At 45.1% G+C, this 15,007-nt stretch overlaps 1 protein-coding gene across 4 annotated transcripts in view; it reads left to right on the forward strand.

The window, feature by feature from the left end:
- The first annotated feature begins 207 nt into the window (after window positions 1-207).
- Window positions 208-15,007, forward strand: part of LOC310770635 (CMP-N-acetylneuraminate-beta-galactosamide-alpha-2,3-sialyltransferase 2-like) — a 69,922-nt gene continuing 55,122 nt past the window's right edge. For 2 of the 4 annotated variants that reach the window (XM_083663376.1, XM_083663379.1), the window contains exons 1-3: window positions 208-343; window positions 14,016-14,263; window positions 14,578-14,650. In XM_083663376.1, coding sequence (XP_083519502.1) covers window positions 14,083-14,263; window positions 14,578-14,650 — 254 coding nt within the window. In that variant the 5' untranslated portion in view covers window positions 208-343; window positions 14,016-14,082. Of the gene's footprint in view, window positions 344-775; window positions 872-14,015; window positions 14,264-14,577; window positions 14,651-15,007 lie in introns of those variants that run through there. The other 2 variants (XM_083663378.1, XM_083663377.1) reach the window with 2 other exon arrangements.

Consider the following 15,007-nt stretch of genomic DNA (forward strand, 5'->3'; position numbering starts at 1 on the left):
AGTGATATTCTGAGCCCTTATGAGCCAGAGTGCAGCCTATGAGATCTGTAGATCATTCCTCGGCCCGGCTGGTGACTAAGCCACCTTGGCACCCAAGCTGGAATAACCTGTCAGTTGAGTTTAGGGAAGGACATTCTGTGACGTCTGTTATTGTTGGAACCCGTTTTTGGCTGTGTCACTCAACTGGCATTCATGTATTTGCCATTTGCAGGGACTGACAGCATCACATCGGATAGTTGAACTAATTGTGTGAAACCACACATTTTGTCTGCAGTGTAGAACCTTTTGTTTTACGTCAGGCTTGGTTCACAAAAGTATTTTTGTTGGGATCCAGCAGCACTTGGTGAGCTATTTGTTTGTTACTGAGCTATCTTTCTGTTTTAGTTAAATCTGTGTTTCATTTGAAAGGCTGTGGTACTGTGTAGTGTTCCCAAAGATTATCAAACGTGCATCTCATTGAAATGGCTGTTTTTTTGATATAGGCTATAACATACACATTTAAAAATATTTGTTTCTTTAATAGGGTAGGGATGTGTGAGATTTTAATTCTAGCCTATTTCAATAGTCTATATCAGAATTGTCCACTCGGGTTAAGCTATTGTTGCATGGTGCAATTGCGGGGAAAGAGGTTACTGTATAGCCTCTTGGCCGGCACAACTATCTCAAAACCAATCTACTGTTACCTTACACCTGTATGGTCGGTTATGTAGCCTAATAAAACCATGACAAATGAATTCTCATTTGTAAATCAAGGTGTGTGTTTTCTGCAATGTAGGCTATAGTTGAAAATCAACGTGGCATTCTGAGGAGGGAAGAGTCTGTGCGCGCGCGAGGTGTTGGAGAGAGAGTGACATCCATGCCAAGGTTCAAGGTAGTCTTTATTATCCCCGAGGGGCAATTTGTGAAGCAGCAAGTAGAAGCACAAAAAACCAGTAGAAGCACAAAAAATAACAAGCAACAAATCATCAAACAAACAGACAGCAAACAGACCTCAGCACAACAATTGACAGCAGTTACAGTGGAAATCACATGGGGCTATTTAAGAAGCCGATGGCAGCAGGAACACATTTTTTGTGTTTTTGTGCCTGTTGGTTCTGCACTTTGGCAGACTGAATCTGCGACCGGACGGGAGCAGCTCAAACTCTAGGCTCAGAGGGTAGCTAGGGTCAGCCAAGACTACTGTACTACTGTGTAGTAGTAGCCACAAGGAGGGAGGAGCTGGCTGTGAGCTGTGAGCCACAAGGTGAAGGCTTTTGCCACTGATATGATGTCTGTAATGATTGGTCACTGAGAAGCCAGACTCCTGTATATAATGTTTTCCATTTCCTCCTGTCAGCATATACTTGAAAAAGGTCTTATACCGAAACGTTGTGTATTACATTTTCCAATTTTGAGCAAGTGAAGACAGTGTGCGGGTGTCCATTATTTTTCTAAGAATATAATGAATGAAAAAATGAGCGTCTGCACATCAGGGTAAAACACATTTGATTGATATTTTATTATAAAAAATATGAAAAATGAAAAAAAAAAAAGATAAAAAAAATATTACCGTATATAAAATCTCCAATCTAATAGAGCAGGACCATCCTCCTATGCCTTACTGGAAAAACCTCCTCTCCCGACTCACCCCCAACACCCAGCCTGCCTACCCGGCCCAGCCCCCACCTTCTCCAGGGAGACCCCCCTCCACGACCCGGCACGGGAGCGTACCTATGTTCCCCGGGTTCTATGTTCCCCGGGTTCTATGTTCCCCGCTCATGCTAAAAAGGGTTCTATGTTCCCCGGGTCCTATGTTCCCCGCTCCCGAAAAAGGGTCCTAGTTCCCCGCTCCCGAAAAAGGGTCCTATATATGTTCCCCGCTCGTATGCATAAAGTCGGCGAGTAGCGCACCGCCGGACGCCTCCACAACCATGCTTCACTTCACCCCCAGCACCCAACACCCACTGCCCAGAGACAGCGCACCTTTTTCAGCGTGACTCCATACTACAGTGCACTGCCTCGGGTCGCTGGCGCTCTCTGGCTCATCTTGAAAATATGGGGTTTGGCTTGCAAAAGTTCCAGTTTCAGAGCCGCATTTAAATGAGAAATAAATACACAATTAAACTTTGAAACAACAGTATTTATTGTGTTTATTGCGTATTTTCAGGGGATATGGATGTTTCTGATGCGCTATGGCGCAGTAGGCTATGCCTCATGTTTTCCTGGCACAATGCCATGATAAGAAAGTTTTCCCTAGCAATTTGTAACATTTATACAGAGGCTAGAGAAGCATATGTCGGCCACGTAGTGATATAACACTTATTATTTCGCTTTCTTTTTTCTTCGCCCATTATGCTTGCGCAGTAGCCTGTGGGAAGTAGCCTGTTGCAGAGGAAAGCGAAATTAAACAATTTATTTTAATGGCTTTACAGCACTTGTGCATGTTCGTGGGTTATATAGGCAGAGGCGATTTGTGCTGCGTGAATGGTGCAAATATTGATCTCTCTCTCTCTCTCTCTCTCTCTCTCTCTCTCTCTCTCTCTCTCTCTCTCTCTGAAAAATGTAATATTATGGATAGACAGACTGGCAGAGAAGCTGGGCAGCATGGGTGTGAATCACATCCTCATAAGGTGGATATACAACTTCCTTACTGAGAGGCAACAGTATGTCCACGTCCATGGAGGACAATCATCTCACGGAAGTGACGTTCAGTGACGCGTCAGCGTTTGTGTTTTGCCCGCCAGAAGCTCTGTCCTAATTTGACATTTTATCCAGTTTTAAGCTAGAATTTTACGCTGCACTTTTATTCACTTGTTCTGCTGCATTCGTTCTTCACACCGGACTAAATGTTTTAAGGATCGGCTCCCTGGATTTTATATTATCTTGATCCAATTTCACCGACCCCTGACTCACAGGCTATGCTTAGCCCTGTTCTTAGCATGTAGCCTGTAGCCGGCTAAACAGGCTGCTTTTATCGAGGATTTAAACTGTTTTACAATCGGATTTTACCTGTGTCTACTCCGAGACGTTTTCCCAGAGGAAGCCAATTCAGACAAACTTACCAGCGCTGATCAATCCGCAGCGGGCCCTTTTATGGGCCCTCCGTGGTAAGTTTCTGCTGCACCCCGCTCTGCCTCTCCTCCCTGGGCTGAATTCAACTCTTTCACCGCTGCGGGCTCCTCTTGGAGCCCCTGCGTGTAAGTTTCTCTCCTACTCCTCGCCCGCTTGCTGTGACAGCTAAAAATCCTGTGTGGCTCCCTGGCTCTTCCCCTGTCTGTTGCCTGTGTCTTGTCCATCTGTTGCAGCTGTGATGGTCACATCGGCGGAGATCACCGAGCTGAAAACTGAACTGCAGTCCATTGAGCGGCTCATCGAAGAACTTCTCCAGCGACAGACAGAGCTGAGTTCCCAGCTATGGCACCTCGAGCCAGCGGCCGGTCCGAGTCACGCTCCTGACCGTCCTCCTTCCTGGGCAACGATTGTGAAGGGTCGCAATAAACACAATAATGGGCTCCCACTTCCACTCTACGACCCGTCCAGTATCATCGACGAATCGATCTCACTCTCAAACTTCTTCTCTCCGTTGGCCTCCCAGGACACCGTCTCCTCACCTATCCTTCCTCCTGCCCGCAGATCGATCACTGTCCGACGGACTGTCAATAAGAAGCGTACCGCTGCTAGCCTCTCCTCTCCCACGGGCTCGCTCTCCCCTCCATCAGTCCCCGCCGAGGGCAAACGAGCTCGTCTGTCCCTTCAGCAGCCGGCCAATGTGTATGACCCAGTGTCCACTCCGAAATCGTTCTCTCCTTCATCATCACCGCCTGTTGCTGATATTATCCAGCCCCTGCCCACACCCACGGAGTCGCCAGTCCAGGAGAGCAATCACCCAGCTCACCTGGTCTCAGCTAGCATGTTAGCAACTAGCGTTAGCCAAAACGCTAGCCTTAATGCTAGGCTCGCAGTTTATACATGTAACCCCGAACCTGAGCGACCCGAGATTTTAATTGTTGGAGACTCGATCATCCGATTTGTAAAGCTTCCCGGTGCAATTACATTCTGTCTATCGGGAGGCAAGACTACTGATTTTAATGAGCTAATTCCTGCCCTCCTCGATGTCCACCCCTCTGTCCACACTGTGATAGTGCATACTGGCACTAATGACGCCATGTCCAGGTTATCATTGAAACTTCATGCTGATCTGGAGTCAGTAGTGACCACAGTTCAGAGCCTGGGAAGGAGGTGTGTCCTGTCCGGCCCCATTCCCTCTAGGTCAAAAAGCTCTGAGCATTTTAGTCGTGTTTTTAGTTTACATACATGGATGCAAAATTACAGTTTAGCTACTGGTCTTGATTACATCAGTAACTTTGACTCTTTCTGGACCAAATGGAGCCTGTTAAAAAATGATGGTCTGCATCCTAACAGGAAGGGAATAGGAATGCTGACTTATAACTTTATTAATTTTATTGCTTTTAGCCTTAAGTGACAGTTTTCCCAGCAAGACCCTGCCCAGTATTCTGGCTCTGCATTGTTTAGCCCAGTACCAGAAAATGCGGGTCCTGCTGGCATTAAGCCTCCATCAAGTTGTAATCCCTCCCGTATTTATACTATCATCTCCTCTCGTGGCTCCGTAAGGATCCCTAGAAGAATCTCAGCTGACTCAAATAATCTAGTCTTTATCCCCTGTCAGACAGTTCAGACCTTAGTGCCGTCCTCGGTTAAGCTTGCATTGTTAAATGTAAGATCCCTGTCTAATAAATCATTTGTTTTAAATGATTTTATAATCTCTCAGAATTTAGATTTTTTATTTCTTACAGAGACATGGATCAGGCCCGGTGAAAATTGCACACTTATTGAACTGTGCCCCCCTAGTTATAGCTTTTTTAATTCTCCCAGGCTCACTGGTAGGGGCGGTGGCATTGCGATCGTTTTTAAGAACCACCTAAACTGCAGTCCTGTCACTGTAGAGAAGGAGTTTGAGTTTGAAGTCTCAATGTGCACAATCAACCTTGACAATCCCATATGTTGTATTGTGCTCTATCGCCCTCCTAAATCTAGTTGTAAATTTTTATCTGAATTCTCTGATTTTATATCATCTGTTCTTCTCAAATATGATAGGGTTATTATGGTTGGGGATTTTAATATTCATGTTGATGATCCCTCAAACTCTTTTGCAATATAATTCTTAAACATCTGTGAATCCTTCAATCTTACACAACATGTATCAGCGCCAACACATGACCGAGGCCACACTCTCGATCTTGTTTTCTCCCTCGGTCTGCCTGTAACTGGCCTCTCTATGGTCGACTTTATTTCTGACCATAACATAATTCTTTTTGAGTCTTGTTTTTATGTTGCCCCTTTAAATAGACGCACTATACGCTCTTGCCTTTTTAATAACCAGTCTGCTACAAAATTTTCCTCTATTTTTATTGAACGTTGTAATACCTTTAGTCTTCTCCACCACTCTGATGTAAATGACCTGGTTAGCTGCTTTAATGATGTTTGCGCACAAACCCTTGATGCCATCGCTCCTCTCACCACCAGGTCAGTGCGTGCTGTAAATCCCTCGCCATGGATGAATGACCGTATAAGGCTTTTAAAAAGAAATTGTAGACAGGTGGAGCGACTTTGGAAGAAAACTAAACTTCCGGTACATTATCTCCAAATGAAAGAACTTTTATTCAATCTCAATCGTACTATCAAGGATGCGAGATCAGAATATTTTTCAATGTTAATTGATGCGAATAAGCATAATTCGAGATTCTTATTTAACACTATTAATCACCTTCTTAATCCAGCCCCCCAGGCTGACACAGCTTGCTCCGAAATAAACTGCAATGATTTTCTAGCCTTTTTTGTGGAAAAGATAAATTCCATCCGATTAAATATCACCCCCCCTTCCTCATCTGCAGTTCTAAATGGTACTTGTCCTATTCTCCTGACCCAATTCACCCAGATTTCTCTGCAAGACTTATTTGACGTTGTGGGTCATATGCGTTCATCCTCTTCCCGTTTGGACTGTTTACCTACTAACTTTCTCAAAGAGGTTATTGCCACAATCGCACCATCCTTGCTGAGTATTATAAATACATCACTCTCCTCTGGTTGTGTCCCAGATCACTTTAAGCTTGCTAGTGTCCATCCCCTCCTTAAAAAACCCAACCTAGACCCATCCCAGCTACAGAACTATAGACCCATCTCAAAGTTACCATTTCCATCCAAAATTCTGGAAAAGGTGGTTGCTAATCAACTCCTGCAGGTACTAAATGAAAATGACATTTTTGATAAATTTCAGTCTGGCTTCCGCCAACAGCACAGTACAGAAACTGCCTTGCTCAGAGTAACAAACGACATTCTTATGCATGCGGATGCGGGGGATCACTCAATTCTAGTGCTGCTTGATTTAACACATTAAGTGCCAGAGACGACCTAACTCGTCTTACATAATCCAGCGCTTAAGTGCCAAGGACGAGCTAACTCGTCTTACATAAACATTTTTTTTTTTTGACGGTGGGACATCAATCAACCCCTTTTACATCTTCGAGATAACTATTTGGAGCAAGAGCATGTGTGTAATCTATTTTACCGACCACTAAGTGGCGACAGAGACCGAGAGAAGCCACAGCCACGGGACCCAAAAGCAGCCGCCTCCCGCGGAAATGGCTTGGCGATTTTACAGTCAGAAGCCCGGACACACACACAGAACGGACAGAGATCTCTTCCCCCCAGAGCCGCGGAGCAACGCGCGAACACACACACACACACACACACACACACACACACACACACACACACACACACACACACACCGCGGGAGCAAGCCATTCAAGGAAATGGCTTGGCGATTTTACAGTAATCCATTTCAGACTCGTCCCCGCACGCAGGCAAGCAGGCAGGCAGGCACGCAGACAGACAGGCAGGCAGCACAACGCGCTTCTGACACGCCCGCTGTTAGGAGGAAGGAGGAGAAGACACACGGAGGGAGGAGTTTGAATGAGAGGGGTGTTTCCTGTTGTTATGGAGGAAATTACTGTTCAAAACTATTGTTTAGAATGTCTGACGGTCTTACTGATGCCAAAAATGAATGGTTAAAGTGACTGTTTCACAAAAAGCCATTTATCTCTGAATAAATTTCCAGACGCTGAAACCATGCTGTACTCAACGGCTAATATCTACATAACTACTAACTCTGCAAACTAACTCTTTTAGACAGAGAAAGCACACATTCTATTAGTTATTTTTAGATGATTGGTGTTCATGAATTCTTAACAGAAAAGAATCCTCGGCTGTTCTAAAATGAGCCAGAATCGTCAAAAACACCCCTGGCACAACTTACCTACAGGAATGAAAACATGGCTGGCATTCAATGTGTTAAGTGCAGCTTTTGACACCATCGATCACCCCATCCTGCTGGAGAGGCTAAAGAAATGGGTTGGCATCTCTGGAACTGCATTGGATTGGTTCTCCTCCTACCTCTCTAACAGATCTTTCTCTGTGTGTTTTAATGACTGCATCTCAGCGTATGCTCCTCTGCTGTGCGGGGTCCCTCAGGGATCAATCCGTGGCCCCATCTTATTTGCCTGTTACATGCTCCCCCTTGGCCTGTTAATAAGCAGCTTCCAAAATATGTCATACCACTGTTATGCAGATGATACGCAGCTTTATTTGTCGGTGAAACCAAACGACCAGAGCAACCTATTTATCCTCCAGGATTGCTTGGCTGCCATAAAAAATTGGATGTCGCTAAATTTCCTCCAACTAAATGCTGATAAAACTGAGATTTTGATTTTTGCTCCTGATCACTCTGCCACTGATATAAGTCACTGTATAGGCCCTCTTGGAAACAACATAAAAGATTCATCAAGAAATTTAGGTGTTATTTTTGACCCTCACCTCAATTTTGACTTGCACGTTAAAAAAACTGTTCAATCCTGCTTCTTTCATCTGCGTAATATTGCAAAAATTAAATCAGTTCTCTCTGCAAAAAATATGGAAACACTCATTCACGCCCTAATTTCCTCACGCCTTGATTACTGCAATGCCCTCTTTACATGCCTCAGTGATGCCACCTTGTCCAGGCTTCAACTGGTCCAAAATGCAGCTGCAAGGCTTTTAACCAGGACAAGCCGTAGGTCTCACATCTCCCCCATTCTGGCCTCCTTACACTGGCTGCCAGTGAGACAGAGAATTTATTTTAAAATACTTTTAATCACTTTTAAAGCTTTGCGAGGCCTAGCCCCTCGCTACATCTCTGAACTCCTGAAGCCATATAATTCAGTAAGGCCACTCAGGTCATCGGACCAAGGACTGTTAATTGTCCCCCGAACCAGACTCAGAACAAAAGGTGAGCGGGCTTTCTCGTCCATAGCGCCAACACTGTGGAATCGCCTCCCCCTAGGTATGAGATTGGCAGACTCAGTGTCCACTTTTAAATCACTTCTTAAAACCTATTTATTTAAACAAGCCTTTTATTAATTTTATCCCACTCGCTTCTTTTATTTTTATTTGTGTTGCCTGATTGGTTTTAATTTTTGTTGTTTTATGTGTTGTTCCTTCACATGCTATTGTGTTATGTACCTGTTGCAGTTTGTGCCGGTTGACGTTTTTCTAGCCTGCTTTTTGTGTACTTGTTGGCTAAATTTTGAACGAACGAACCTGCTATAAATCTGTTTTTATTTCCTGTATGTAAAGCACTTTGTGATCCATGGATTTGAAAAGTGCTATATAAATAAAGTATTACTTACTTACTTACTTACTATCTGTCATCCGCACTTACACCGGGGTGCCACAAGGTTGCGTCCTTGCGCCTCTATTGTTCATACTGTACATTAACGACTTAATTAGTCATCAGGACTATTGTACAATGATTAAATTTGCAGATGATGTAGCTCTGATCGGCCTTTTGAATGACGACGAGACCAGTTATAGAGCTGTGATTGACCACTTCTATAACTGGTGCTCAGATAACTCACTGATTTTAAACACAAAAAAGACCAAAGAAATGGTCTTTGATTTTAGACGAAACCCGGTTTCTCTGTCCCCCGTGTCTATAAATAATTTACCAATTGAAATAGTACAGGAGTACAAATACCTGGGCACTATTATTGATAGTAAACTCACATGGAATGCCAACACCAATGCCAGGTCTGCAAAGGCCCAACAACGTCTCTACTTCCTAAGGAAACTTAGAAGTTTTAAAGTGGACAGAACCTTGCAGATACTGTTCTATAAGACCTGCATCCAGAGTGTTCTGACTTTCTGTATTCAGTGATGGGGAGGAGCACTAAGTGTGCAGAACAAGAATAAATTAGACAGGGTCGCTAAACTAGGAGGTAAGATAACTGGTGAACCAATGTGCAATATTACCATCATGTCAGATCAGAACACCAGGAAATTGGCGGAAAAGATCATAGGTGATCCACTGCACCCCCTATGGTCTGAGTATGCACTCTTACCTTCAGGGCGAAGGTACTGTATGCCCAGGATGAAAACTAAACGAGGCATTACATCCTTCGTCCCACGCAGCATTCAGCTGCTTAACAAGCTTTGGCTCATAGCTTGATTTCTTAGCACTTTAAATTTGCACCTTGCACCTTGTGCCTTATTGATCATGCGATTTTATGCTTTTTTATGATGTATGTATTTTATGCTTATATATTTTTATTTTTATATGTTGTGCTTTATGTGTGCCTGTGTTCTTTTTGGGCTCTCCCTGTGCATAACAAATTCCCTGAGGGGCAATAAAGGTTTCATTCATTCATAGCATGTTGCTGCTCCTGCTGCTGAATGTGTGCATACTGTATATCTGAGCCTATAGACTCGAGCTTTCCCTCATGCAGTCTGTCAATGAAGTCTCACAACCTGGAGATATTGTGGTTTGCACTCGCCGACTTTACGCATACGAGCGGGGAACATAGGACCCGGGGAACATAGGACCCTTTTTTGGGAGCGGGGAACATAGGACCCGGGGAACATAGAACCCTTTTTAGCAGGAGCGGGGAACATAGAACCTGGGGAACATAGAACCCGGGGAACATAGGCATGACCCCCCCGGCACACTAGCCGAACCTGCGCACCCCACACTTAAGCACCCCTCCCCAGGCTACACACAGACTCCCGCCCCGCCAGACCCTCATTCCCCCGGTAATCCAATTCAAAACGCAAATCACTTTTTGGCACAGGTGGTCACCTCGGAGAATGTGGGCTCAGGGTGGGTAGAGGCAGCGCTATGCGCGGTCCCACAGAGCGAAATAAGTTTCTGGCAGCAAATAACTTTTTGGCACAAAAGCATGACAAACGAATTCTCATTTTTAAATCAAGGTGTGTTTTTTCTGCAATGTAGGCTAGGCAATGTAGTTGAAATTGTCCACTCGGGTTAAGCTATTGTTCGCAATGTAGTTGAAAATCAACGTGGTATTCTCAGGAGGGAAGAGTGTGTCCGCTCGCGAGGTGTTGGAGAGAGAGTGACATTGTGCCGTGTGTAATGTATCCAAGCAAGTATTTCCTGCACTGCGCGGAGAATAATAATAATAATAATAATAATAATAATAATAATAATAATAATAATAATACATTCAATTTATATAGCGCTTTTCTAAGTACTCAAAGTCGCTTTACACACAGAGTAAAATAATTTAATAAGTACATTTGTAATAGGAAAATAAATAGAAAATAAGTGATGGGGTTAGCAGGTGAAGGTGAGTGTGAGGAGGTGGGTCTTGAGGGCCTGTTTGAAAGATGGTAGGGTGTTTGCTTGACGGATGTGGAGAGTGTTCCAGAGGTAGGGTGCAGCGACTGAGAAGGCCCTGTAGCCCCAGGTCCGGAGCTTGGTCCTGGGGATCTTCAAGCAGTTGGTGTCTCCAGACCTGAGGCTGCGAGTGGGGGCGTGGTGGGGGAGGAGATCGGAGAGGTAGGGGGGGGGGGGGGGGGGGGGGCAGGTTGTTTAGGGCTTTGTAAGTGGTGAGTAGTATTTTGAAGTTGATCCTATATTTGACTGGGAGCCAGTGGAGGTCATGAAGGACAGGGGTGATATGGTCTTGGCGGCGGGTGGAGGTGAGGAGGCGGGCACAATACTGTGTGCGCTTTGGCGTAGTGGAGGTTTTTGAGCTAAGACCTGCTTTTAGGTGGCATTAAAATTGCGTGCACCCAAGGCCATTTTTTATAACACATTGCCCTGGAACGCCTATTTTGGCACGGGCAACGCCCAAACCTGTTTACGCTCGGAACATGGCGATGGTACCTTCGCCAGAGCGCAAAATGACACTTGCGGGAGGCAGATGATAGGCTAAGAGGCGCATGGACACATCTGGGCCACGCCTACACCTGTGTCTGCACTTAGATCCCGGCGCAAAACTGAATGGTGGAGGCAGACGATAGCGTAGGGAGGCAGGGAAGATAGCATAAGAGGCGTACAAATGGCAGCGCAAACGATAGCGCCATATGATGATAGGGCCCCAAGAGCGATGCAAATATACAGCACAAAATTGTGATGCACCAATTGTTGACCCACCTGTCAATCACAGCAACATATGTGTACATGTCGGACGCAAATTTCTGAAAAATCGACCTCCGAAAAAATAAACACAGCAATAACGCTCAGCGAAACTTCGCCATTGGTATGCACGTTGCATTTACTGATATAGGTTCGAAAAATATCCCCCCGTGCAAATTAATCGCACGGGGGGAAAAAACGCTCTTGAGCTGCTGTAGCAAGTGAATGTCCAGGTATGGGATTAATCAAGTTGATTTTATCTGATGATGACGACGGTTGCTCACACCATTACACCTCCTGTATGGACAGTAACTAGAGCATGGTCAGAACACATACTGTAGCTAGGTGGGCATAAAGTTTGACCGGAGTGGCATGATTTCTCAATGTACTGCCCCCCATCCCCCTCTCTCTCTCCACACACACACACATATGCACCATGAAATGCAGGGGAAATAATAATCAATTCCATCAGAATTAGTCTACCTACGGAACAAGGTTTTTGGCCTCATCCGGCTATGGGTGGAACCAGACAATTGTCCAACTCCCTCTGATCCGAGTCCCAAGCGAGTCTCAAGTCAATTGGTCCCGAGTCTCAAGCAAGTCCCAAGTCTTTCCTTTTGTCGGCAAGTCAAGTCAAGTCAAGTCACAATGTTATTTCAAGTCAAGTCTCGAGTCGAGTCACAGGTTATGTCAAGTCGAGTCACAGGTTAGAAAAAATGACAAGGCAGCTTATTTAGGCTGCAGACGTGCGCGTTCACATTAATACGTGCTTGTTGCCAAGCAACACACTTCTCTCAGACGAGCTCGAGACAGCTGACAGACAGCTCCAACTCAGCTCAAACTTATAGAGTTGTATTCAAAGCATAGAAACGTTCTCACAGCTCAATTTAACAGCGCCAACACAAGCAGTTTGATCACAAGTGCAATCAGTACTGAATGCGATGGCAGACTGCGCACTGCGGGCAGTTGACGAAGTCAGGAAGAAATTGAAACATCTTCTTGATGAAAGATCAGCTTTTAAAAACCCGCCGACGATTCCGGCCGCATCACGCGCAGATCAAGATGAGACAGCTGTCAGTGAGTAGCTACGCATTTGGGTGTAACTTTTACGCCTGCTCCATACACAGACGCAGCGCATACAGGGTGCACTAGTCATAAAATTAAGTTAGTCGTAACTTTGAGTTCTACATCGGACGTAGCGTGTAAACCTAGGCGTACGCCCAGCTGGTGCACTCGGCTGATCTTGTCACAAGTCCGAGTCGAGTTTCGAGTCATTTTCTTCCAAGTCCGAGTCTAGTTTCAAGTATTTACCTTCCAAGTCCGAGTCGAGTCGGAAGTCGTCAAATTTGCGACTCGAGTCGACTCGAGTCCGAGTCCCTATGACTCGAGTCCAATTGTCTGGGTGGAACACACCACGACATCCGCCGGGAACCAAAGTGCAGCTGTGCTCCCGCTCAATCCTTGCATTCTGTTCAGAAAACATGGGCGACCCGTCCCGAGTACCTAGCTACCCAAAAAGCTAAAAAAACAAACAAACAACTAAAACTAAATAATGGCATCGCTGCCTGACACACTGGTCAAAACTGTAAAATGGGGGAACAAAAACACTGTGGCACACAAAGCAGGAAGACCACCGGGAAAACAGGGCAGGTCTTCCTGCCTGTAGTAATGGGTACCCTGCTCTCTCTCTCCTTTGAGAGAGCCTGGTGACCCGAGGTTACATCGGAATTACTTAGTAAGGTTCACTGGACATACAGTATAGGCCAAGTGCACGCTCAATACACTGCTATAGTATAGACACCGCTGCTACCTAACACCCATACAGAGCAGGACAAGCAACAGTGGCCTAAAAAATACTTAAAAGATGGATTTGTTTTTCACTCACCAATGAAGGAAAGTGTTAGGCTAACGTTAATTACTCCTTGCAGCAGTGGGCTTCCTGATTTAATTATGACATCCAGGTTCCAGTTCAGTACAGACAGTCTTGCTGGCCACATTGCATCATAGATTAAGCAGGTTGTTTAGGCTACAGTCCGTGCGAGTTTCAGTACCATTGTTAGTTTGATGATCTCAAAACTACCGCTTAACAAACGCCTCCCCTGTCCCCCTACTCTCTGCCACTCAAAGCCACGCTATACAAATGCGCTATACATGACAGAGACAGGCTTCACAGCAAATCAGCTGACAATGACTGACACTCGCAAATCTAAACACTACTAAACAGTGCTACTGTATTGAACCGATTGACATCTCTCAACAGTGACACTAAACATAATGAGTGGACTCCGTCTTTCTTTCTTCTTTTTTTTAAATCCATTTAAACTGGCATTGCCACCAAATGACCCACCCGTCCCAACGGCTCTGAGCATGGTTAGTATTCCTCACTGAAACAAATTAATACCAGTAGCAGTAATGAGGAATGCTAACCATGCCAACACATTTTAGCCTTGATCAGAGATGAAATGCAAAATCTTATCCGTGACATACCTGTAGTAGGCTATATTTGAATAATGATGTTTTTGTTTATTTTGTTATGTCGTTCCAGAAGTTACAGTACGACAGGCTGTCTCTGCCAACAACACTTTCAATTCGGCTGAGAGACAGTTGTGCTGATGGGCTGTCTAGACCCCGCCCCTCTGTCAGCCATGTTGATGAAGAGGAAACTATGTGTTGCCATGGTGATTGCTCTCATCCTCATCGCCAGTCAGACCATCTGGAGGAGACACTTCTTGTCCTTAGCCCCAGCCATCATCCAGGCCACGGCCACCAGAGGAGCAGTCAGTGGGGAGACTAGTGAGGGACAATTATATAATTATTATTAAGGGTCCAAGGAGCGCAGGTGCCAGAGCCCTGTTGTATGTGTAAGGATTATTGTTTATATTAGAAAGTGTATGAAACCCATGACCAAAATAGTCATACATTCTACCATTGTGTTACTTATGGATGGTATTATAGTGGCAATAAATTATTCTCCTTATTTGCTGAGGACCCCCTGGAACTCATTCAGTAACCGCTGGGGCTCCCTGGACCCCACTTTGAGAACCAAGCATTTCGATGCTAACAGCTTTAGGAGAGGTCATATGGTCACAGTCTGTTTCTGTTTCCAGGTGTCGAACCCGTGCCCCAGACCAGTGAGGCGGAGCCTGCCAGGCCCCAGGCCAAGAGCCAGGCTGAACCCAGGTAACACAGTGAAGTTCATGGTGTATATGTAAGCCAAACTCCTCTGTGCTAATCTTAATTTACCTCTGACATCAGACTGAGATCATTATTGCTTCAGACAGCATCATGTCCAAGGTTGCTCAGTGTATTGGGTCCCTTTCCTCATCTGTATGGTCTAACCTTATAAATCTTGGGGCCCTATCTTCACAAAAGCGGTAATTTAGCGCTTGCGCATGCTTAACGCCAGGCGCAGTGCAAATTGGAGGTGTGCCAAAGTGCTTCGCTATTTTCCCAACACTGCAAAATGCCATGTGCACTCCCGCAAAATGCCATGTGCGCTCCCGCAAAAGGATTTAATGGATGTGCTTATAATGAGAA

This window comes from Poromitra crassiceps (assembly GCF_964638095.1).
Source record: "Poromitra crassiceps genome assembly, contig: HAP1_SCAFFOLD_139, whole genome shotgun sequence".
NCBI classification, from domain to species: domain Eukaryota; kingdom Metazoa; phylum Chordata; class Actinopteri; order Beryciformes; family Melamphaidae; genus Poromitra; species Poromitra crassiceps.